The sequence below is a fragment of the Dipodomys spectabilis genome, unplaced genomic scaffold (assembly GCF_019054845.1).
Source record: "Dipodomys spectabilis isolate Male_0828 unplaced genomic scaffold, ASM1905484v1 ptg000024l, whole genome shotgun sequence".
Classification (NCBI taxonomy): Eukaryota; Metazoa; Chordata; class Mammalia; order Rodentia; family Heteromyidae; genus Dipodomys; species Dipodomys spectabilis.
The window spans coordinates 24,576,720-24,603,011 of NW_024870701.1; the positions used below are offsets into that span (position 1 = coordinate 24,576,720).

Consider the following 26,292-nt stretch of genomic DNA (forward strand, 5'->3'; position numbering starts at 1 on the left):
TATAATCTTGTCATGTGAGCCTCTCTGTTCCTCTCCCTAGGAACGCTTGCTGAAACCTCTGAGTGCATTTATTGGCATGAACAGTGAGATGCGAGAATTGGCAGCAGTGGTGAGCCGGGTAGGATCTGCTGCTTGATTCACAAATTTACAGAGGAGGTTGGGGCTCCTGGAGCATTGCGGGCTGCTTCTTTTATTAATAACAATAAATATGATCATTTATTTATAAAGTGCCCCCACTTGCAAAGGCACTCATATTGTTTAGAGGCACAATAATGCATGATAAATAAATTATAGAATCATAAAATTACAATATAAAAAGCCCACCATCTCACGATAGAGGCCAAGAAAACTGAAAGTGAAAAAGACTCAGAAAGGAAAAGACAGGTGAATTAGTGATCACAGCAGGGCCAAAAGTGAAGGAAAGAAACCTCTTAAGAGAAGGAAACCACATTACTCTTTTGTTTAAATAATTACAGCCTAGAAATACAGAAGTCGGGTGTTTACTGATCTCATAATTGGAAATTTCCATAAAAAAACAACAAAATTTGTAGAAAAGATTTTAGCATTTAGACTACAGATTTTTTCAAGCTTAAAGGCAATGAAGCCTACTGTCTTCATGAAATAGGCATTGAAATCAGTTGACCTGAATTTCTTCTCTTTCAAGTTGTGTGGTCTTGGGGACGCTTCCTGGGATTAGAGCAGATTCTGAGTTATAGGACACTTTCTAATTTTAGTGATCTCATTTAATTGGAGACTAAAATGGAGGCAAGCTCAGAGATAGGCTTAAAATGATCCAAAAGTAATGCACAGCAGCAGCAGTAACTAAGCATTCCTCTGGTTCTCTGTGCAGCCCACCAGTTTACGCTGCATTTCCAAAATGTGTCAGAAATGTGTCAGGCCTGTGCTGGGGGCTGCGGAACACAAGGGGAACTGATCAGACTCAGTCCTTGCCTGTAGAAGTTTCTGGTTGTGGGGCAAGTACACTCTGAGAGCTTGAAGGAGGGGCATTTTTTTCATCAAAGGGGGGAGTTTAGGAGGGAAAAAGATACACAGGAAAAAGCTATGTGAAGAGACAGTAGAGTGAGGTTGGGAGTCATTTTGGTGAGGGGCGGGGTGAATGGGACATGGGGCTGGAGAGAAAGTCAGGGCTTCTGAGGAAGGGTCCTGTGAACTGTACCCAGGGCTGGGAACTGGCCTGTTGAGATGAGGAGCCTTGGGACAGTGTCCCTCCAGGCGATGGCATCATCAAGGTTCCTGGTAAGAACAGCGAGGAGGCTGGATGGCAAAGCAATGGAGAGTATGGCCAGTTCTGAGGTTTCCACTGGTGTGGGAGGGATGAGAGCTAGAACCAGGCTGTAATTCCTGGGATGCATAGGACAGGAACAAAATATGGTTTATGCCTAAGTCTCTTAACCATTTTTGCAAAATGCTGACATGACTGAAGAAGCTAGAAGTGGCTAGAAAAGATTAATCGCATGTGGAAACCTTCCCCCGCTACTATGGGACGGTCACGCATCCCCTGAAAACTCCTACCACCTCATGGGGCTCTGCCAAGTTCTGACTGATAACTTTGGAATTATATACGGGGGGGGGGGGGGGGGGGGGGGGGGGGACTTTGGGCTGGGGAAATTACTGCCTTGCTGAACTCTGGATCACTTCTAGAAGACAAGAAATGCTCTTATGTATGGATGTCTTATATATCAAGGAAGTTTAAAGCCTCATTGTGGAGCTGGGAGTGTGGCTTGGTGATAGAGTGCTTGCCTTGCATGCATGAAGCCCTGGGTTCAATTCCTCAGTACCACATAAGCAGAAAAAGCTGAAGTGGCTCTGTGGCTTAAGTGGTAGAGTGTTAGCTTTGAACAAAAGAAGTTCAGGGACAGTGCCTAGGCCCTGAGTTAAAGCCCCAGGACTGGCAAAAAAAAAAAAAAAAGTGTCTCATTGTGTTGGAAATTTCCCTAAGAAAAGGCCACAATAAGGGCTATGGATTCTCCTACATTTTGGCAAGATTGGAGCTAGGTGTGGAGATTCATAGCTGTAATCCCAGGATTCAGGAAGTTGAAAGGAGATATGAAGACTGTGAGTTTGAGACCAGTTTGGGCCAGCTTAGCCTGCAAGATGAGACAGTCTCAAAAAAAAAAAAAAAAAAAGGCAGGACTGGTTCCTTTCTGTCATCTCATCCAAGAATGGATTGTACATGTCATGCAGGATCCAAACCATTTTTATTTCTATAAATAGTTTCTCTCATAAAATGGAGAAAGGGTGGAGTGACTTGGGTGAAGGGGAGACAATACCATGAAAGCTCATTGATATTTTTCAAATGTACTTTTGCATTTTTGAAACACATATATGTATTACCTGTTAAAACTAAACTGAAGTGGTAGTTCTCATCTTCAATCCCAACTGCTCAAAGGATTGTAGTTCATAGGCAGACCAAGCAAATAGCTAGTGAAAGCCCATCAATTAATTTACACTTTCTAAACTTCAGTAAGCCAGGTGTGGTGGTGCATGCCTATCATCCCAGACACACAGGAGAAATGGGTAGAAGGATTAAGGTCACACCCTCAGTCAAAAACTTGAGACTCTATCTGAAAAATAACTAAAAGTTAGGGGCATGGCTCCATTAGAAGAATGCTTGAGTTCAAAATCCCCATATTGTAAAAAGAAAAAAAAGTAAATAACCAAAAAAAAAAAAAATTCCAGGTTTGTTGTGTAGTCACTCAGGAAGACTTTGGAAAAGTATTTTTTGTTTTTGTTTTTAATGTAATGCTCTAGACAATGTTTTCCCAAAATAGCACCTACAGAGAAAAAGGCCCCCAAGTGACTTTGTTGAGGCATCTAGTGAAATTGAAGTTTGGAAACTGTAAATTAGTTATCAGTAAAAGCTACCCTAATTGATTGCTCTAAATGGTTGCTACAGGGCTCTCCAATGAGAGGGGAAGCTGCACTTTCACTGGATGGTCTGCTTCCTTGAATTTTGCAGAAGCAATTACTCCTGCAGGAAGTAGAGACTGAGCTCTAGGGAAAAAAAGAAACTCAGAGGAGCTTTATCTCTTTTATACAACAAATTACAAAAGTATTTGCCAAATCAAAGAACAAGAGGCAAGCCAGGTGCTGATAAAACAAACACAAAACCAACTAAAACCAAAACACCTGTGTGTTGTAGTAAAAACAATTGTAACATATAATCTGTCGCCCCTTTGGTTACAGCGATGCATCAGCATGGTTTGCTATTGACTGAGAACAGGTATCCATTGTTAAGAGATTTTTTTCCCCCCATCCTAAAAGTGCTATGTTATATCATTTGTATCTCTTCAGGAGAAACCAGTGAATGTTTCCATGACAAATCCTTTTGGTGAATGGACTCAAAATTACAATGTACACACACACACACACACACACACACACACACACACACACACACACACACACACACACACACACACACACACACACACACACACACACACACACACACGAAAAGTATTTCTCCTAGAACTTTATATCCCAGTGAGAGTCAAGTATTCTGCTGCTCACATGTTTATTACAGCTGTGGAGGAAAACATTACTTTTAACAAGATGCTCAAATGTATATTGCAGGACATTTATCTCCATAATCCAAACATAAAGTGGGATGACATTATTGGACTGGATGCAGCCAAGCGGCTAGTCAAAGAAGCTGTTGTATATCCTATAAGGGTAAGCATGGGAAGCCCCTTCGGGGTTATTTCTGTTCATTATCTGTCACAGGACAAGCTGTATGTCACATGCTTATCAGGAAGGGAAATGCAGGATGGTGTTTGGTTCTCAAGTTAGCTTTTATTTTTTGCATGTGTCACATTTTGCTGATTCTGGAGCATCAAGCCCGGTTTATTCCAGACTATTTTAAATTATGTTTCATATGGATTCAACACAGGTGTCTACTTAAAGGAATTACTTAACATCTAAGTCTCTGCTTTATATATAATTGGTCAGCTACCTCACATGGGTTTGGAGAAACTTCTCTAAAAGTTTACTTGCTATTGGAGAACTATTTATCATAGGAAAAGGACTCAGTTTGTATCTGTGGATCTTCCCCACACACCCACCTTCCTGGTATCCCAGTAGTTTCTAGGGCTTTGCCTCATCTGGTTGTGAAAACTAGACAGCCCCATTCAGAGCTGTGGCCAGCAGGGCAAACATTCTGTGATCATTACTTGTTGCTGACATGGGATTCTGCATGGCTCATGAAGCAAGTAGACCAGTAGAAAAACAGGACTCTCCAAATAGAGTAACAAGAAAGTCAGCTTATCGTGTAGTTTTGCTGTATCACCAACCACACCACAACATAGGGCCTTAAAACAAACAATCATTTATCCATTTGTATTTCTGTGGATAGGCAGCCTGGACTGGCTCCAGCTGGGCTGGCTCACATCTTTTCCAGGTGAGGTATTTGGTGTTGTCAGTCTGACTGAATCACCTATCTGAGACATTAACAGGAGTGGTGGAAAGGTTGGAGAGCTGGAAACGGGATCAATGGAACATCTGAGTCCTCTCTCCATGGCCTCTTCTATCCTAGGAAGCAAATCTGGTTCTTTCACAGTGGCTTCCTAGGAGAAGGCACAAAAGGGCAAGTCCTCATTCATGAACATTTTTTTAATGTTTCTTCTATTTGCTAGTCTTATATTTTCAAGTCTTTTAAAAAAAAATTGCCAATGTCTCATTGGCTGGCATCACAAGACCAGTCCCAGATCCAAGTGGTGGAGAAACAGACTCTTCCTCTTGATGGAAAGAGCTACAAATGGTTGGTAGCCATTTCCTATAACTCAGTCAGGAGTGAATATTCACTGTATTGACTTACACATAGCACCAAACTCATGAAACCGAATTGTTAAATGCTTTTATTCTAAGAAGACAAAAAAAAATCAATAAATTTGATTAGTCATTCTCCTGCTCTTTTTTCTTCTGTTAAGATATGGGGTAAGAAATGTATTGGTGTTCTCACAATAAAAATAAATAAAAATACGAGCTTTACAATGTTGGTGCGGGGGGGGGGGGGAAGGATTGGGACTGGGGGGGGAGGGGGGAGGCTGGGAAGGGATGTGAAGGATAAACAAAGGAGGAGGCTGCAAATGCTTGGTAAGAAATGTACGCATTATCCTGCCCATGTAATTGTAACCCCTCTGTACAGTATGTTCACAAATAAAATAAAATAAGTTAAAAAAATAAAAATAAAAAAGAAATGTATTGGTGTTCAAAATTAATAGAAATTTACTAAATAGAATCATAAGACAAAGTTTTCCCAAAGTTTAGAATATTTCGTTGAAACTCTCTAGATATGTGTGAGATTTGATATTAACATTAACAAATCACTAGGAGCTAGTTGTAACTTTACTATTATTTTTCCTTCTCTTCATTCTCTATCAATCCTGCCCTCCTTCTAGGTATTTTGACCTTGAACTTTTGGAGAGACTCAAATATTTTTCTGGAGTCAATGTCTTCTGACGCACTTGCCACTAAATGTCCTTTACTTCTAAAAGAAGCTTAATGTTGCTCTTGCAGGCATATGGCTTTATTTGTTGGTTCTGGAATTTATCATAACATTAATTTATGTTTTACAACCTTCAAAAGATTGCCAAATACTGTACATATAGATAGAACTCTAGGGAAAATGACACCATACATGTAAGCTACTGTTATGGAGAGGAAAAATAGCTACATATACTTTTCCTTTAAAATGTTCCTCTTTTAAGAAAATTTAAGTCAGATATTAACAAGTCAGACATTTCTTATCAGGTGTGAAAATAAAATGGGAACAAATAAGATATATCCAAAATGCAGACCTTAAAAAGGAAGAGAAGAATCACAACCCTAGGCTGTATTTTGCTCTGGTTGCCTGTGCCAAGGGTATACCCTCAACCTCACCTTGTTCTTTGTTCCAAAGTATCCACAGCTATTCACAGGAATTCTTTCTCCCTGGAAAGGACTACTGCTTTACGGACCTCCAGGTAAATGTGTCTTTTGATTTGTGTCTTGTATGTGCGCAGAGTGTGAGTTGTCCACTTCGGTCCTCACTTCAGGACTGAGGGAAATGAGAGCTGAGTGACCACTTTCTCATTCCCACGTGACCCTAACTTCTATCTGTAAGTAAGGGAGTGGAATTTAAGCTCTTGTTTATATTGATCCTCTGTCACTAGGTACAGGGAAGACTTTATTGGCCAAAGCTGTGGCCACTGAATGCAAAACAACCTTCTTTAACATTTCTGCATCTACCATTGTCAGCAAATGGAGAGGAGATTCAGAAAAACTTGTTCGGGTAAGGATTCTTAATTTTGGTTTTTTAGTTGGTTTTTTAGTTTGAACTCAGAACCTTGAGCTTGCTAGGCAGGCATTTGACTACTTGATCCACTTCCCCAGGCCATTTTTGTTTTAGCTGTTTTTTCAAATAAGGTATGGTGCATTTGCTCAGGGGCCAGCCTGATCAACTGTCCTTCAAATCTGAGGAGGCCGAGGCTACGATTACAGGCATGAACCTCACACCCAGCCCTTAAGTTTGGTTGTTTAAAATAATGTTTAAGTAATTTAAAGCAATGTTTTGGCATAATATAATGGTACAAAATGACATTGGACCTTGTTTCAAGGTGAAATAGGGCTATATTTGTCAGATTTTATCCAGAATCTTGATTATCAAAAGCCTGGGTGATTTGTTGGCTATTATATATTGGTATTAGTCATGTCCTCATTAGAAAAGCATCATCTTTTTTGGAACTTCTCCATCAACTTTTTTTGGTCGGTCATGGGGCTTGAACTCTGGGCCTGGTCGCTGTCCCTCAGCTCTTCAGCTCAAGGTAAGCGCTCTACTGCTTGCTCCACAGCGCCAGCTTTGAACCTCAATCCTCAGATCTCAGCCTCCTGAGTGGCTAGGATTACAGGTGTGAGCCACCAGTGCCCGGCTCCATCAACCCTTCTTTTGATTCATACAACTCAGGAATGAAAGCTGGAAAAAGTTGTCTGTTTTCTCTAGTCAAGCAGTAAGCATGTGTAGCATATCCAGCTAACATTTATTGAGAAGCTGCTACTATATTCCAGGTCCTGGCATACTGGCCACGGAGGGATAAAGAGACTTGAAATTTAATTATTCTTTTGGTACTCTGAAATTTTCCCTTCATAGTCATTCATATCTTAAAGGATTTGTTCCTTTCTTGAAAGCTGTTTCTATCTTTAAAATATCTTATTTCTAGTCAACAATATATTTTATATTAAAATTTTTTTACTGTATCTTTTAGTTATTTTAAGAAAATACTTGTGGGGCTGGGAAGGTGGCTCAGTGGTAGAGCGCTTGCCTTGCATGCCTGAGGCCCTGGGTTCAATTCCTCAGCACCACATAAGCAAAAAGAAAAAAGCCGGAAGTGGTGCTGTGGCTCAAGTGGTAGAGCGCTAGCCTTGAGCTGAAGAGCTGAGGGACAGCACCCAGGCCCAGAGTTCAGGCCCCACGACTGGACCAAAAAAAAAATAAATAAAAAAAGAAAAAAACAAGAAAATACTTGTGTATGATGTATGATTTAACATAAATCAGTCCTTCCCAGAAATCCTGATGAACTATTGTGTTCTGTAAAAATGATTGATAAGGAATCAGTACTGAGTGAATATAAAATGCTACATTAAAAAAAAAAGAAATTATCCTATTATTCTGCAATTTTGTTTCCTTGGAAAATGCATTTCCAAACCATTTTTGGCCTCTAAGGAAGTCAAGGAATATTTTTAGAGGGTTAATAAATTAAATCAATTATTATTATATATTACTTTGATACAGAGACACACATATAAAATTTGCGGTGTTGAGGATCAAACTCAGAGCCTTGCATATACTAAGCAAATGTTCTAACACCAAAATGACATCAGCTACCATACCAGCTTTATATACATATATATATATATCTATATATATATATAAAATTTAAAATTGTTTCAAGTTTATAATTTTTATAAATTCTTATCATTTCTTCAAGACTGTAGTATGAAAACTATCCATTGACATCTCCTACTTCTTTGGTATGTTGAGCATAACTCAGAGTTAGGTCCGAAGATGAGGTTAGAATTTAGTTACACCATGGGGGCTGGGAAGGTGGCTCAGTGGTAGAGCACTTGCCTTGCGTGCATGAGGCCCTGGGTTCGATTCCTCAGAATCACTTAAGAAAAAAGAAAAAAGCTGGAAATGGCACTGTGGCTCAAGTGGTAGAGCGCTAACCTTAGCTACCTTAGCTGAAGGGCTGAGGGACAGTGCCCAGGCCTAGAGTTCAGGCCCCACGACCAGACACCCCCCCCATAAAAAGAATTTAGTTACTCCTATATTTGTAATTTCCTGGGATTCTGGCTAGCCCAATTTCAATTAACTAAAATTCAGCCATTTTTTGGGGGGGGTGCATTTCATTTCTTTGTATTGAATAATACAAAATCTTTAAAAGACATACCCAGAATTAGTTTAGGTTCATCCTCTGCTATGAATAGTGGTATTTAGAACTATGAGCTCAAGACATTACAAAGTATCCAAAGAAAGAAACATCATATTTTTTGACCATGAGGGAACCATCTTCTTAGCTTTGGGAAAATATTATCTGGACCTTGGTACATCCCTACTGGAAAATACTGGTCATGCTGCCAAGCATGTGAAGCTTTCAGAGAAAGAAAGCCCTTTAGTCCCTTCCCCTAAATCAGAGTACTTTTGCCTATCATTTGTTTCTTTTTGTATTCCAATTAAGGAGATATTTATAGGGAACCTTTGGGTTACTCCTCCCCACTCCCAGCCCCCATAATGTTCTTTCCTTTTAGGAGTTGCAGTATTGAATAGCTTAGTGATCTCTTTAGTAAATGCACACACTGGTTGATGCTCACATCTTTCAACTCCCCTACCTCCAACCCTATCATTTAATTTCCTTCAAGTACCTCTGAATATTTTAGACTAATTCCAGAAGCACTTACCCAGATTTCTATTTATTCTATGGGAGTGGAAAGAGCAATGTGGGCAATGTGGAGACTTAGGCCCTTGGTGTGGTTCTTCCAACTGGTCTCCTGCACCTTAAAAATGTATGTTGTTCTGATATTCTTCATTAGGTAGATGGCTGCTGTTGTAATCACCCTTAATTTCAGGGATATTTGGGCTTTCATTTTGTAACAAAGAAGGAAAGTAAACTTGTTCATAGTTAAGTGGTCTCCATTACACCTAAAAGACATTTGTGGTGAGTGTCCCAGCCTTGCCTTTGTTTTCTCAGTACATTAGACTCTCTCTCCAATGAACAGGACTCTGTGAAAGGGAAATGCCGACACATGACCCTGGATGTACCAAACTCTGAGCAGAGAACAGGGAAGTTGAGGAATTTCCCACTCAGTGATTGAACCTGAGGGGGAAACTCAGCTGCTATTCCTGAGAAATCATGCTCTAGCTGTTAACTAGCCCCTGGCTCTTGTATTTGTTCTGTGATGCTTTGCTAGTGCTAAGTGGCATGCAGAATAAATCCCCCCATGGCTATTAAAGAATTTCTATTCATTTCTACACCTCTACTGCTTTCTCTGATCAACCAGTGAAGAATTGTACATGGTGTTCAAGAGAGCCATTTTAGATGTTTGCTTTTTTTAAGTTTAGATTTTTCTATTCTTCTCCTTACCACCCCATCTCTTTTTCTCTTTTTAGAGCGCCTTATTTTGTTTTTGTATGTCTGTTCTTTTGCTGGTTGTTTTCTTTTTGTCTTTTGAGTTTTTTCTGGTTGCTTTCTTGTTCTTGTTCAGTCTACACATTTTTTTCCTGGAGTAAAACATCTTCATTCAATCAAGAATTGTCTTCAAGAACCCTACCAATAGCAGGGTTGAAATGAGGACCCCATGGGATAATTTGCAAAGCAGAAAGGGACAACATTTTCAGCCTTGGTGTATCCATAAGTAGAAAAGTACAGTCCTAAGCCTTCCTTGAATGAGAGAATAAGCCTCTCACTGTCTCCAAAGAATAAGGAGAGACATCATCACATGATTTTGCGAATTCTAATGCTTTCTATGGCTGAACAGAAGATGCCATTGACAGGATGGTTCTAGGGTTAACGAGCCAACTGGCAGCCTGGGAGCTGGGTTTTATCTTCTGCTCTCCCATTTATGATTAGTAACCTTGAATTAACCACCTACTCTCTCTGGCTCTAATTTTATCAAGTGATAAATGGAAATAATTGGACCATCCAACCCCCTGGGGTGGTAGTAGGGAGAAATAATGGTAATGATTATAAAGTTACTGTGAAATAACAGACGGTAGAATGAATGCTTATTATTACAATCATTCTAAGCTTTTAATCTCTGTGAGTATCTGAGGGCTTTAAGTATATGGTGACGAGATTAAATATGTGAATTTAAACATGTCTTTGCTTTTCTCCACGTAGGTGCTATTTGAACTTGCCCACTATCACGCCCCCTCCACAATTTTCCTGGATGAGTTGGAGTCAGTGATGAGTCAGAGAGGCATGGCTCCTGGGTAACAGACTCGTGTGTGTGTGTGTGTGTGTGTGTGTGTGTGTGTGTGTTGGTCATCATTTCTCCCCTTTTGTAAGTGTGTTTGATGGTCGGAAGCCCATCGACATTTACCAGCAGAATGAGCCTATTAATAAGCCCACAAATTTTCTGTAGACACATGGAAAGGTCTTTAAATTAGATCCTGTTAACTGAATAGCTGATTTAAGTAGTTTTTAGAACCGGAGGAAATGTTATTCTCCCTTCCCCCCATCCTTACAGAATGGGTTTCAGGCCTGAAGATCACCCAGCCCCAGGATCCCAGCCCTGCTGGCTCAAAATAGCCGCTGCCCGTGACAGCCTCCTCTGGAGCCAGAGGGCCGCCAGCGGGGCCTGGGGAGTACCACCACGCCAGGGGGATGAGCCAAGTCTCCGTTCCACTCCCTACACGAGGTCCTGGACAGTGTGTGAGGCCAGGAAAGCCCCCACTTCTCTGGCATCAGGTTATGGCCCAGCATGTGGGATCTTAAATAAGTCACATACGTTATTTCTAAAGATTAAGTGTCGGCTCATGTCCCCAGGGGGAAGGGATTTTTCTCAGACCGTTAGAGGCTTGTTTAGGCTTTCAAAATGCCAGGTAAGTTTTTCTTTTTGTCTGCTTCATTTTAAGACCAATTTCTCTTTTGATCATAAGTATGTTTTCCTTTGAGACTTGAAAAAATTAAATTTGGTACCTTCAGCTTTAAAAAAAAAAGATCTGGGAGAAATCTCAATACAGCTCCATTTATTAAAGACCTTTAATGGTCTATAGCAAGACAGAACTAATAGTGATAAAATAAAGCAAATAATTTGCTTGTTAGAAGTACAACTAGAATATAATTTATGAAATCATACTAATTGGAAACCATTTTCCCAGCAGGGATAAACAATCCTGAGGATTCAGCCAGATAGGATAGGATTTCTGTAGTTGATTCCAATGGCTTTGATGTGGCTTGTAAGTCCCTGGCTGCAGCCCTCCACCTCTGTACCAACCCTGATGGCGGAGGCAGCCAGGGTATCTGACCACCATTTCCCCTGTAATGACAGACCCTGTTGTCCTGCCTGAAGCTAGTGACCTGTGCACTGGCTTTCCCCTTTGCTAGCCTCTGATGAGGCCTCCCACAGCCTTTATTGGGCTTTTAGGGGAGCTCTCCATCTACCATCCTTGAGTATATTACACATTATACCTCCATTCTCAGTTTTCTTATCTGGAGTTTGAAGACTCCAGGGTAAGAAATAAGAGAAAGTGTGGTAAAAATCTTCTTGGATCTTCTGGGTTTAAAGAATTGTAGTTACAACAAAATGCTAAATTGACATTTAACTGTACTGTGAGAGAGTCCCCTCTCAGGAAATGATAGTTGGGTTCTACAAAGCTATATACATGAGCATGCCCAATTTGAAAATCAAATATATAAAATTGCCCAAACTCTGAAATGTTTGAGTACTGATGAGACACCACAAATGGAATATTACACACCATGAAAAGTTATTTAAAAAATTATATAAATCACTTTTATGTATATAAAATGTATGTGAATATAAATTAATTTCATGGTTGGACTGGAGTCTCATCCCCAACTATATATTAGCAAATAGTCCAAGGTTCAACAATTCTGAAATAAGAAAATCTTCAGGCCCCAAGCATTTGAGATTAAGAATACTCAATCTGAACCTAATTTGGGTTACTACCACGTATGTGCATGAATGAGATGTTGAGTGTCTTGTCCAAGAAACACATTTTTATTTAAATAAATCTATTCAAGTGAAGGAGAAGGAGAGTCCATGTGGCTTCTATCTAAACCATTTGTGCTCTCCAAGTCCAAATAGTTTGCTCCTTGTTGGTAGTAGTGTCTTAGGTAGGGCTTGGAGGAAAATTTGCACAGAAAATTACCTCTAGTCAATTATGCAAAGAAAGCAGAGTCCATGTCATTGTCTTGTCATCTCATTAGAAGAGAGTAAAGCAGATATATATATATATATAGTCATATATCTCTTTTAAAAATTAATTATATATCATGTGTGCTGCACCAATGGAAGGGATTATTCTGAATTAATGCCTTTTTTTTTTGTTTTTTGTTTTTGCCAGTCCTGGGGCTTGAACTCAGGGCCTGGGCACTGTCTCTGAATCGCTAAGTGTTCAAAGCTAGCACTCTACCACTTGAGCCACAGCTCCACTTCGGCCTTTTCTAAGTAGTTTATTGGAGATAAGAGTCTCGTAGACTTGCCTGCCTGGGCTAGCTTCAAACTCAGATCTCAGCCTCCTGAGTAGCTAGGATTATAGTCGTGAGCCTATAATCTATTATAATGATCTATTATCTATTGTAAGCTTGAGCCTATAATCCTAATCCTAATGCTAGCTAAATAATTCTTTTTTTTTTTTGGGTCCGGTCGTGAGGCCTGAACTCTGGGCCTGTGCGCTGTCCCTCAGCTCTTCAGCTCAAGGCTAGCGCTCTACCACTTGAACCACAGCACCACTTCCAGCTTTTTTTCTTTTTGCTTATGTGGTGCTGGGGAATCGAACCCAGGGCCTCAGGCATGCAAGGCAAGCGCTCTACCACTGAGCCATCTTCCCAGCCCATAGCTAAATAATTCTGCAAATGGTTAGCTGGGCTACGCTTTTTTTTTTTTTTTTTGGGGGGGGGGGTCTGGTCGTGGGGCCTGAACTCTGGGCCTGGGCGCTGTCCCTCAGCTCTTCAGCTCAAGGCTAGCGCTCTACCACTTGAGCCACAGCGCCACTTCTGGCTTTTTTCTTTTTGCTTATGTGGTGCTGAGGAATGGAACCCAGGGCCTCAGGCATGCAAGGCAAGCGCTCTACCACTGAGCCACCTTCCCAGCCCACTGGGTTACGTTTTTATCTACTGGTGATACCTCAGTTATTTTCCCACTCACTGAAAATCTTTTGTTTGCTTTTGAGCATCATTATTTTATTTGCTTACTTCCTTTCTGTTACAATGCCAAGTTGTATATTTTCTCTAGCTCTAGTAAGAATGGCCCTCTTTACCAACAAAACGGAGCCTGTTCTAGACTCATTGAGTCTTGTCTTCTTGTTTCTCTCTAGGGGAGAACACGAAGGAAGCCTTCGAATGAAGACAGAGCTACTGGTGCAGATGGATGGTCTGGCACGCTCGGAAGATCTTGTGTTTGTCTTAGCTGCTTCTAACTTGCCATGGTAAGAGATCAAAAGAGTACATGTTGAATACATTTTCATGAGCCACTAAGTACCGATAAAGATTTTATAGGAAGTGCTTTATGCAAAGCATAGTTGTCTGGTTCCAGTCCTGGAAGATTAATTTGAATGCTTACTGTTTATGTCCTCAATTCTTGCTGTCAGTACCATGAAAGATTCTACCGTAATAGAACACAGGTCAGGTCTGCTTTATTTTAAATATTGCCAGTATTTAAAATGAGCACTTTGAGTTTAAAGCTGAATTACCTATGGTTAGTCTCTGTACCCACTGGCTCTGCATGCACAGACTCAGCCAAGTGCAGATAGAAAAGGGGAGGATAAAGCCTTGTGTTGGTACTGAGCATGTATAGACCTTTTTCTTTCCATCACTAAGAAGAGAAGATAAAGTAGAACAATATTCACCTAGCACTTACTCCAGAGATGGAGGAGGCAATGTGCAGGTTATATGTAAGTGCTATGCTGTTTTACACAAGGGACTTAAGCAATCTCAAACTTTGGTATCCATGGGGTAAGGGGTCATGAAACCAGTGGCCCTTGGCTATCAACAGGTGACTATATTATCTTCAAAGTAAGTGGGACTTTCACACAGAACTATAAAATGTTTCCAGTCTCCCAAGTCCCAAACAATATTCCAGAAATGAGATGCTTAGATTTATATTAGTTCTACAATTAAACTTTTTTTAAAGTTAGGAAGAAAGTCTTTTTTTAATGCTGTACAATAAATAGAAATCTAAATAATTTCTAATTAAAAAATATAATCTACTCCCTGAGTGTTTCATTCAAACTGTATTCCAGAGTGGTTTAAAAAGAATTCTAAAAGTAAATTGGGAAATAAGAGATGCTGACTAGGGAAAACTCTACTATCTATTTGGAAAATATATTTTAAAATAATTACAATCCCTTTGTAGTTCTGAGAATATTTTCTCATATAGTATTTTTTAGAGCCAAAGGTGAGGCAGGAGGCAGGTAATGGGAACAGTGTTTCTCCTATTTCCAGAGAGGGATCAGGTCAAGAGGGGTCAATCTACCCAACGTCAACAGCAATCTTACTACAGAGCAGGAACTTGAGACTCTCTCTCATACCTTTTATTTCCACCTCCCCCCCCCCCCGCATATTTTTGCACCTCAGAGAGCAAAAGAGAAAATTATTTTTTAGTATATGCTCTCTGCAGTCCCAAACAAGACATCACTAAGATATCAGGACATCCATTTAAAATCTGTTGTTTAAATATGTAAATGCTTTAAGATGGCATATTTAGAAAAGCTTTTTCTAGTATATTGAGTTAATCAACATTTTTAAATTTGAAGATTATGTTAAATGTTTCCATTTTAACAATGTGTATACAAGTATGCTCTGAAAGCCCAGCTTACTGATTGGGATAGGGTCTTGATACAAAATTTTTGCTTGAGTTGGCCTCAAACTTCAATCTTACCTCTCTAGTAATTAGGATTAGAGGTATGAATCACCATGCCCAGCTTAAAGATTTGCCTAAACTTACATCTATGAGTAGAATTAAAGTCGTCTGGTAACTGTTGAATCATTTGAAGGGCTTCCCAACTGTTTTCTAAAGTGGCTGTACCATTTTACATTCCCACTAGCAACAAATGAGGATTCGGGTTCTCCATGTCCTTCCAAACACTTGTTATTATCTGTGTTTTTGATTACAGAATAGTCATCCAAGTAGATGAGAAGTGGTATCTGTGGTTTTGATTTGCATTATTTCTGTAATGACTAATGATACACTAAGCATTTTTTCATGTACTTATTGGCCAACTTCATATTGTCTTTGGAGAAATGTTTTGTTTGTTGGCTTTTCAAATTTTTGTACATGTAAGAAAATTCTTTGTCATTTCAAATTCTTTTGTACCTATAGGAATTTCTTTTTACTTCCAAGTTAAATATTTAAGAATACACCCTAGATACAAGTCCTCTAGTAGATACATGACTTGCAAATATTGTCTTCCACTCTGCAGCCACTGATTACTTCTATATGTCAACCTAAGCAATGTTTAGGTTCTCCGAAGACGGATAACTTCAGGAACGGTAGAGTACTGCCATGGTAGCATGTGTGTCCTCCTGAACACTGTATATTCAAGGAGGTTGAGGCAAGGTGCAATGATGAGGGTTACATGAGATTTACCCTCTCCCACCAATGCGTGGGGTTTAAACTCTGGGCTTGGGTGCTGTCCCTGAGCTTCTTTGTGCTCAAAGCTAGTGCTCTACCACTTGAGCCACAGCGCTACTTCCAGGTTTTTCTGAGTTTATTGGAGATGAGAGTCTCACACACTTTCCTACCCAGGCTGGCTCTGAACTGCAATCCTCATCTCTCAGCCTCCTGAGTAGCTAGGATTACAGGCATGAGCCACCAGTGCCCAGATCACATGAAATAATTTGATACACATAATGTTGGCCATAAGAGATATTTTAAGGATAAATAAAAAGGCTGACACCAGTACAAGGTTCAACAGACAGCTGCTATTCAGACATCCTTGCAGAAGTATTCCTTGTCTACCATATTAGTGCAGATCTGTGCATTGCCACAATATTGCTGTAGTAGAAATAATTGCCTACCCAGATTCATTCTGCCCCTCTAATCTAGTAATAGAATAATACTGTTGGTGTTCTGTTTCTTAGTTGTCCTTGCTGTAAGATGTACTTGCTTCCTATTTACACTAGATGCTCCAGGTTCAATTTTTATATTCTGTTCCTGATCTGCAATCAGTCATTCATTCCTAGAATCCCATTTTTCTCTAGGAAATTATATTTCAGATGATGATGTCATAGAATTAGGGGTGATCTTTGCTACCTGGCCAGCATTGGTTCTTGGCCTTGTCATTGGATTTTTAAGAACTGCTTTCAAAAAGAGACAGAAATGGGCTTTATAGCTCAATGGTAGAATACCTGCTTAGTGTACTCAAAGTACTGAGTCTAATTCCCAATGCTGCACAAAATTAATTAATAAATAAAGAGGCCAATAATGAACTCATTCTAGTATTTTCCATTTAAAATGATAAGGTTTCATGTAAATTATTTGACTTTGTAAGTATATCTTTCTCTAATTAAAAAATTCTTTATTCCTAACAGCATTAATATAATTAATATTCACTTTGGACATATATCTAATACTTGCATGTATAATTGAGTTCCTTATTATTAATTTTAAATGCTCTCATTAGAAAAATGGCCTCAACCTGGCCTATGATAGAAGAGTTAATGCAAGATTCCTCAACTTCAGCCCCACTGACAATTGATACCATTCTGTCACAGCACTGTCCTGTGAATTATGGGATGTTTGACCTCTACCTAACGGGATGCCAGTAGCATCACCAAACCCCAGTTCCTAGATTATGATAACCAAACTGTCTCTTCAGACTGCTAGATACCCTGAGTGTTTAAATCAGTCCCGACTGGTAATCATTGAATAAAAAGAAGTACATGATTTAGAAACAAGCTGCCATGTTTCACAGCTAAACTTTTAAGTTTTTTTTTTATTTAAAAAGATACTCTAGCTGGATACTGGTAGCTCACACCTGTAATCCTAGCTACTCAGGAGGCTGAGATCTGAGGATCTCGGTTCAAAGCCAGCCTGGACAGAAAAGTCTGTGAGACACTTATCTATAATAAACTACTTTGGAAAAGCTGGAGGTGGCACTGTGCCTCAAGTGGTAGAGTGCTAGCCTTGACCGCCAAAAGGCTCCAGGACAGCACTCAAGCCCTGAGTTCAAGCCTCAGCATTGGCAAAAAAAAAGGAAAAAAATACTATAAAACAACTGAACTTGCTCTTCTTCTACAGAAGGTGGCACATTCTATAAATCATTCTGTATCTTAATTTTTTTCTCTTAACAAAGTGTCAAAATGTCCAGGAGATTTTTTTCCATATAAGTAAACACGTTCTTCCGGGCTCCTTGTGATAGCTACATAGTAGTGTTCCATGTTGTGCATATGATAATTTATCCCATCAGTCACCCAATGATGGGCATCTGGGTTATTCCTGCACTTCTGTTATTAAGAATAAAGCTGTAGGGCTGGGAAGGTGGCTCAGTGGTAGAGCACTTGCCTTGCATGCGTGAGGCCCTGGGTTCGATTCCTCAGCACCACATTAGCAAAAAGAAAAAAGCCGGAAGTGGCACTGTGGCTCAAGTAGTAGAGCGCGAGCCTTGAGCTGAAGAGCTGAGGGACAGCGCCCAGGTCCAGAGTTCAGGCCCCACAACTGGACCCAAAAAAAAAAAAAAAGAATAAAGCTGTAGTGAGTAGCAGTGTGCTTATATTTCTTTGGGTACTTGCCAGAGTATCTTTGGGGCAGGTTCTTGCACATAGCATTGCTGAGTCAGAAGATTAATTTGTCTGGACTTGAGGGTGAAAACTGCCAAATATCTTTCAATAGACCATGTATCATTTTGCATTCTGAGTAGTGTCCTGCTTTCATTACTTAACATTAGAGTAAGAACATTTCCATTATCATTAAATAATTCTTGAAAATTAAATTTTGTAATGGATACCCAAAATTCCCACAGCAATTGTACCACAGTTTAATTCCTCCTATTGATCATATAAGACACTTCCAACCTTCATTAGAAATAACACTGAAATGAACTTCCTTACATACAAACCTTAAGATAAAGTCCCAGCTATTAAGACATCTAACTGGAGATTTAATCACTGAATGAAAAGGTTGAGATTTTTTTTTGAAAAGTGTCTTGAGACACACTGGTACAAATCCTATAAGAAAAGAATATTCTCTAAGGAATGAATATTCTTTATCAGGAAGATTGAGACAAATATTTTCATGGCTTCAGCAGCTTAGGCGAAGGAAGATAACTATGTGACTCAAGCAGTTTGTCCTTCTGGAAGAAATCATTAGATCAAAACAACTTTGCAAAGACTCAGATCTTGAATCTCAATGTCTTTATAGTTAGCTGTATCTGTTGTATACAACATCTTTCAGATGCTGGGCTGTTATATACTGCTTTTTACTTATAATTTTCCCTAGATGTATCCAGTGTGTCTCCAAAGTGACAAGTTGTTGTCTCCAACAACGAGATGGCTTTTGCTTATTCAGCACTTCTATTCCAAAAATAAGATAACCTTTCTTGGTTTAGAGCAGCACAGAAAGGGCAAGAATATAGCTCCTTTGTGCCATCTGACACGTAAATAAGCAACGATAGTTTAGCAAATGCTGCATCTTTAACATTACCACTTAAAGAAACAGGTGTAAGAAATATAGTGAGTACAATTGGGGCTAATTTGACTCACCTTCGTTGTTGAGCATTCACAAGCTCAGGCACAGGAGTTCAGAAGGAATAAATTGCTGAAGGGACCAGTAAGAAAAATTTTGCCTTTCAATGTCTATTTAACTCCGTGATAATCTATTCTAATGAAGTGTGAAGATTGTGTGAAAAACAAGAACTTGTTGCCTCCAAAAGAGCTAGGAATCTTTAAAAAGAAAAAAGAAGCTTAGAAATCAAATACCTTGTGTCACCAAGTATGGACTAAAAAACAAAACAAAACAAGGACAACTTTCTTCTAATGTTAGAATGAAGCATAAGAGCCAAGAGATTGGTTGCACTAGGGGTGAGATTATCTTGATGGGTTGTTGAAATGGTGGTGATATGCGCTATGGCTCCTTTGTACCATTTCCTCCTGACTGCTGCTTCCTTTCCAGCTACATTTGAAATACCTCAAAGCAATTACCACCCTGACTGCTTTTCTGTCACTGGTGTAAACGGACTTCTTCCAGTGCGGACTTCCTCCGCATTAGTATTGAAGAACTGAGATACTGTTTTTATAAAGATGTAGCCTTGTGATTGAAGAGCACCCTAGACATAACCCTGGTTCTTCCCATAGTAACCACAACCCTTCCTGGGCACTGGGGAGAAGTTGTGGTCTCTGAGGTGCTTGTGCCTTGACACAAGATCAACCCTTTTCAAATACGGCCTGCCATAGGTGGGTAAGCATTAAACAATATATTTCAGAAGGGATTTGACTGGTGTTCCCCATAGTAGGTGCAGTGTACAGAGCTCAGCTACATTAAATCAGGGGGTGAGTTGCCTAGGGATGGAGGAAAACACCTACAGACAGTATACAAGATACGATTTATTAAAACTTATTGACAGGGGAGATTGACTGACTAGCAAGGATGCAAACAAAAGAGACAAAATTATGTGTTGGCCTGGACTAATCAGATAGGTGATAGTCTAGACTGGAAACCTGTTGAAAGTTTCGGCAGTGTCTGCTTTCACAGTGCTGCTAATGTCCAGTGGTGGCTGGCTAGACCAAGAATACCTCCCTGTTACAACCTTCCTCTACCACACACACGGAGAGGGGGAGTCATTGGCTAGATTGCTTTTTTCTTATATGATCATCATTCTGTCCTAGCTGATTTAGGAGATGGGAAGTCAGGAAGTGAGCTCTCTTTGAAGTCACACTAATTTACTCTTATTCCTATCCTGTGTAAAAGGACATCAGTGACTCTCCAGATCGCTTTTATCCCAACATTCCCACCTCAGCCCGTTCACCTTTATCCTTTTGACTTGAGAATGGAAAGGCTCATTTCAGAGACATGGCAATTGATACCAACTCTTTTTTTCTTAGGGATTGTAGAGCAGGACTTTTTAATGGCCCTATAGAGCCACTGTCTGAGGATGTAATTCAAATGGTAGAGTATATCTCTAGCAAGTACAAGGGCTAGGAGGTGTAAGAAATAGTTTAGAGGTTGGGATGTCACGTAGGACACTAACTCAAAAGGAACTTTGCTTCTGCAGAAGGGTGTGCTATTAGCCAAAGATCTGGCAGGCAAGCACACTGAGAGGCAGGCGGCTCCCTTCTTATCCCTAGTGCAGCAGGCCCTGCCCCTCTGCTCAGATTGACTGAGCTCAGGCTCACAATCTGCAAAAGGATGTGGCTAATTCACAGGAAGAAATGAAAAGGTAAGGAGATTCTAACAGGATGCCAAAGTGCTCAGGAAAGAGATGTTTGTAGCTAAAATGTAATTACCAAGGGCCAAGACATCTAGCCAAGGCAAGAACTTTTCAGAAAAAAACAATGATCTCAAACTTAACGGAAAGGAAGCAAACTACCTTGATAGAAAAGAGGCATTTCTCACAGAGGGAAATGGGATTATGGTGAATTTGAGGCTAACTAGGGCAAGGTCAGCAAAACTCTAATTTTGGAAACAAAAGACATTTGAAAGGATCTGTGTGTGGCCTAAGAGGCAAAGCACTGGCCTAGCATGCTCAAGTTCCTAGGTTCTGTCCTTTGCATGGAGGTGTGTGTGTGTGTGTGTGTGTGTGTGTGTGCGCTCGCGCGCGTGTGTGTGTGTGTGCGCATGCACGCACGCGTGCTGGGGTGTCTTTGTGCATGTGATTCTCCAAAAATAAGATTGGATAAAACAATTTTTCCCACACTTAATATGACCCTATAATCCTCTGCAAACCTATTAAATCTCTACCACACATAGAATTCCACTGTGGTCCGGGGGTGGTAGGGTGCTGGTGGGATATCATCATTTCACTTTTCTTTTTCTGGAGAGTTTTTAATATGTTCCTTCTATGACTCAATTCCTAGCTTGACATCGTGAACACAAAGGGTGTGTGTGTGTGTGTGTGTGTGTTGTGTGTGTGTATGTGTGTGTGTGTGTGTGTGTGTGTGTGTGTGTGTGTGTGTTCTGATGTTATCTGGACTAGAACAGATAGTATTAAGAAGGTTTTCTGTCCTACAGATTTCTTTCCAGTTCTCTGGTTAGGTTGAGTATGCTTTTCTTGGGTCATCCTGACTGTATACATTAGTAGCTCCAAGTTACAGCTGTCTCCAATGCTCATCAGGATAGAGGGAAATAAAACGAAAACCCAAGTCCATGCAGCTGTTCTTTATTACTTAGAACTAATAATGACTGGGGCTGGGAAGGTGGCTCAGTGATAGAGTGCTTGCTTCGCATACATGAGGCCCTGGGTTTGATTCCTCAGCACCACATAAGCAGAAAAAACTGGAAGTGGCCGCTGTGGCTCAAGTGGTAGAGCACTAGCCTTGAGCAGAAGAGCTGAGGGACAGCACCCAGGCCCAGAGTTCAGGCCCCACAACTGAAAAAGAAAAAAAAAAGAAATAATGACTATAAAATACTTTCAAAAAGTAGATTTATTTCATAACTAATTCCAGGACTTTTAAGTACAGAATAAGGTCATTTTGCACGAAACAGTCACCCTGCACCTAAGTCTATCCATCCATCTATCTGAGTAGGATTTCTTGAGTAGCTACTGAATATTCTGTTTGATGAAGGGAGGAAGAATCCAAGACTCGGCTCATGACCCTGGGCCTCTGGAAGGTAGTCACTGGTGGGCCAATGCATAAAAGCACAGCTGCCTTTGAGCCGGGTTACTACCAGCATCAGGACAACGGTACTCACAATAAGCAGAGCTAAGTTGTATAGGGAAGAGAGGCCATTTTAATACTAGATAGTAAAATGAAATAACAGCCTTTATTTTTATAGGCTTTTGCTCTGAATCTGTTAAAAAAAAAAGATTTCACTTTTAGTGAACAAAGTGGGAGTTTCACATAAAGAACCTGACCCAAGTCAGAGCAAAGATGGCAAAAAGAAGACTTAGGGCTGACAGGGAGAGCAGTTGGCTCAAGTAGAAGGTGCTTCCTGTGTGAGTCAAAATAACCCTCAATGCTTTCTTAAAAATTCTGTGTATGGCGGGTGCTGGTGGCTCACGCCTGTAATCCTAGCTACTCAGGAGGCTGAGATCTGAGGATTGCGGTTCAAAGCCAGCCCGAGCAGGAGAGATTGTGAGACTCCTATCTCCAATAAACCACCAGGAAACCAGAAGTGGCACTGTAGCTCAAGTGGTAGAGTGCTCGCCTTGAGCTGAAGAGCTGAAGGACAGCGCCCAGGCCCAGGGTTCAAGCCCCAGGGCTGACCAAAAAAAAAAAATTCTGTGTATGTGGTACAGAGGAATCCAACCCAGGGCTTCATGCATGCTAGGCAAGCACTCTACCACTAAGCCACATACCCAGCCCCTCCTCTCAACGCTTGTGTTACCTCTTCCCACCACCCCGCCCCCATTATCTACAAAGAAGTGTACAATGCCTCAGTCTATTTATCAGGGATTGTCATGTTAGAGTTGGACAGCTAGGACTTTGCTTGTAAACCCAAAGCTTGCTTCTTCCTTTCCATGCTGAAGTAGTAACATATTGTCACTACTGAAGGAACAAATTTGACCTATTTCTTCTGTTACTATATTCTTTAAAGTGTGGGAATGATTTCTATTCCAGGAAGCACACAGTTCAGCAGGGGATGCTGGCCAAAAAGCTGAGGAAAGGCACCTGCAGGTCTGGTGCAGGTGCTTGGCCATCAGGCGCCAAGCCTTGTGAGCCGTGTAAGCCTGCATGGGTTCAGGCAAGCTGCGTCTTCTACTGAGCAGTGGCAGAGCTGCTAGCAGGCCTGAACCGGCTCTGAGGTCTCTGAGCCTTCACTGTGATTCACAGGACAGCTCATGTCTCACCCTTGCTGGTTGTTTGTCCCTCTGACTTCCTCCTTCTGAAGAGAGTTGTGAGAACAGAACTACCAGTGTAAAAATAAAAGTGTGGGAGCAAGGGGTTGCCACAAGTTACACTTTTTTAATATAAACATATTGGCATAAAGAATGATTTCTGGGCACATTCCATTTGTCCTTTGTTTCCTCCCTTGTTTGATTTTATTATTATTGATGTCATTAAAAGTGCATTCATCAGGCCTGGCTGTCAGAGAGTTGCACTTATTTTGTGCCCACAAGCAGTTTTGAGGTATATCTCTTGCTTTAGGGCATTAATTGATCAATACAGACATCTATAGTGAAGAATTGTCTCCCCCCCATGACTCTATTATTCTAAAGTATTCTTGTCTTCCTATAAAGAAGTCATTGAATGGAGTAAAGACAAGAAGTGTAGGGGCTGTCCAAATTGTCACTGACGACTTCAGATGCTCTGTCTGGCAGCTTTGCGCCCTGGCTGAGGTATCTTCCAGTTCCTTTTGAGGGCTGAGCAGCTTGTCTTCAGCTGTGTGCTGAGGAGGCGCTGGCCTAGCCCCTCTCTCACCACCTGGAGACGTTCTTCTCCTTCTGCATCTGGCTCTCTTATGCTTGTAGACCCTTGGTTTTTTTTTTCTTCTCCTTTGGAGAGAGGCCTCTGGTGTTTTCCTGATAAAGTTTGGGTAGGAAATTTTGTTTAGGCTTTCTTTGTTGAAAATGTCCTTGTTCTTCCCTCCAACTTGATTGATAGTTTGATCAAATTATAGATTTTTCTTTTTTGTCGGTGGTGGGGCTTGAATTCTGGGCCTGGGCGCTGTCCCTCAGCTCTTCAGCTCAAGGTTAGCGCTCTACCACTTCAGCCACAGCGCCACTTCCAGCTTTTCCTTTTTTTTCTGCTTATGTGGTGCTGAGGAATCGAGCCCAGGGCCTCATGCATGCAAGGCAAGCGCTCTACCACTAAGCCAACTTCTCAGCCTAGATTTCTTTATTGTAAATTATTTTTCCTCGGAATTTTAAAGGCATGGCTTCATTTTCTTTTTGTGTATCATGTTATTGTTTAGGGGTTCTGTTTGTTTGAATTTGTTTTGTAAGTTTTTTTTTTTTTAATATAGGATGTTGTCCTGTAGCCAAGGTTTCCTGGAACCCTCATCCTCTTGCTTCGGTCTCCTTAGTGCTGGAATTATAGGCATACGGGGGCAGGCCAGGCTTGTATGCAGAATAATTGGTACTTACCATAAGGTGTTTCCTTTATGATGGAGAGCCCCATAGTAACCAGATGTTCTCTGTAGTAGAAAGCTGTATCTCAATGGTTAGAAGACAGAAGGTGGAAGGTGGAAGACATATGGACACTGTGTGATGTAATGTGGAAACACATTACCTAAGAAACTTACTTGCCAAAAATGTTTAACCTGAATCTAACTAAGCTTTTAGAACTAATTTCCATCTTAGAGGATAGTTGATAGAGGGACATGAGTAAAACATCATGAGTTCATCCAGATATTGTACAACTGGTCTCTTAGTTATGGCTCCTGCTTATAATCCTAGCTACTCAGGCGACTGAGATCAGCAGATCAGAGTTCAAAGCCAGATCAGAGACAAAAGTCCATGAGATTCCATTTCCTATTAAACAGCCAAAAGGTAGGCTGGAGATGTGGCTCAAGTGGTAGAGCACCGGCCATGAGCAAGCATGATGAGCAACAATGAGGTCCTGAGTTCAAACAACAGTACTGGCACACACACACACACACACACACACACACACACACACACACCACACAGATGTGTGCACGCACGTGGAAGGGATTAGTTTAGATCTAAGATAAATTTAAGAGACATGACCATATGCAAACAATTTTACATGTTGTTGGAATGATTGGGAAAATCCCACTAGGAGATACATTAGACATTTCATGAGTCAGTAGCAGTTTCTTGGATACAGTATCAGGTATTCTGTAACTCTGTAAAAACTGTATCAGATGCTCCCCTTTCTGTGAAATGCATACTAAAGAATTTAGGGCTGGGGTTTCATTATATAGTCTACATTGAAAGAACTTAGGAAGGAGTAATCCCAGCTATGCAATAGATGTAGGTAAGATCATGGTTTGAGAACAACACAGAGAAAAATGTTGAGTTTATCTCAAAAAACCAAGCCAGGCTTGGTGCCAGTGGCACACATCTATAATCTAATCTATTCAAGAGTCTGAGATCTGAGGATGAAGCTTTGAAGTCCATGAGACTCTTATTTCTAATTAAACACCAAAAAGCTGGGAGTGGAGCAGTGGCTCAACTGTTATGGCACAAGCCTTGAACAAAAAAATCTCAGGGTCAGTGCCCAGGCCCTGAATTCAATCCTTGTACCAGCATACACATACACATACACATGCTTACACAACTTAGACAGAAAGATAAAGCTGGGCATCAATGGCTCATGCTTGTAATCATAGCTACTCAGAAGGTTGAAATCCAGAGGATCATGGTTTCAATGCCAGCTGTGGACAGAAGAGCCCACTAGATTCCATCTCTGGTAGACTGGAGGTATGGGCCAAGTGGTAGAGCACCAGTTGTGCAAGCATGAGGCCCTGAGTTGAAACACCGATCATGTCAAAAAAAAAAAAAAGATATATTAAACAAATGGGGTGAAATGTTAACTGTGTCTGAGCCAATGTGGTTAGGTCTATGGGAAGCCATATTTTATTCTGTTTGTTTGACATTTTCATATTAAGATGTTTGTGAAAATAGGTTGCAGCTGTGAAATTGCATGACCTTGGCCAACAGAAGCACAGATGAGTGTCTCAAAGGCTCATACTGGCACTGGGTACCCAGGAAGGAATGTATCAGTGCTTAGCTTTCTAGAGCAGCAGGGTGAGGTAGTCATTCATTCCAGAGGATGAGAGTTTCAGAAAAGTTAATGTGCCTTATAGAATGCCTAAGTGATGGTCAGATATAATTTAATTACTGGCAAGATGAGAGTCAGTAATACATGTTACAGCTGCAACAAGCATGCACATGCTTAGTTGTTCTTAGTTGGATTCCTCCACCACCTGCTCTCAACTAAAATCATGTCCTATATATGAGAAGTGTTGAAGGGCCTTTCCTTCCTCTCT

The 26,292-nt window shown here is 40.6% G+C and overlaps 1 protein-coding gene across 1 annotated transcript in view; it reads left to right on the forward strand.

Annotated features, from left to right (window-relative positions):
• Positions 1–26,292, forward strand: part of Katnal2 (katanin catalytic subunit A1 like 2) — a 51,752-nt gene that overhangs the window by 22,857 nt on the left and 2,603 nt on the right. Inside the window, exons 8-13 of the mRNA XM_042675003.1 lie at positions 41–118; positions 3,598–3,696; positions 5,921–5,984; positions 6,174–6,292; positions 10,395–10,486; positions 13,559–13,669. Coding sequence (XP_042530937.1) covers positions 41–118; positions 3,598–3,696; positions 5,921–5,984; positions 6,174–6,292; positions 10,395–10,486; positions 13,559–13,669 — 563 coding nt within the window. The remainder of the gene's footprint in view (positions 1–40; positions 119–3,597; positions 3,697–5,920; positions 5,985–6,173; positions 6,293–10,394; positions 10,487–13,558; positions 13,670–26,292) is intronic.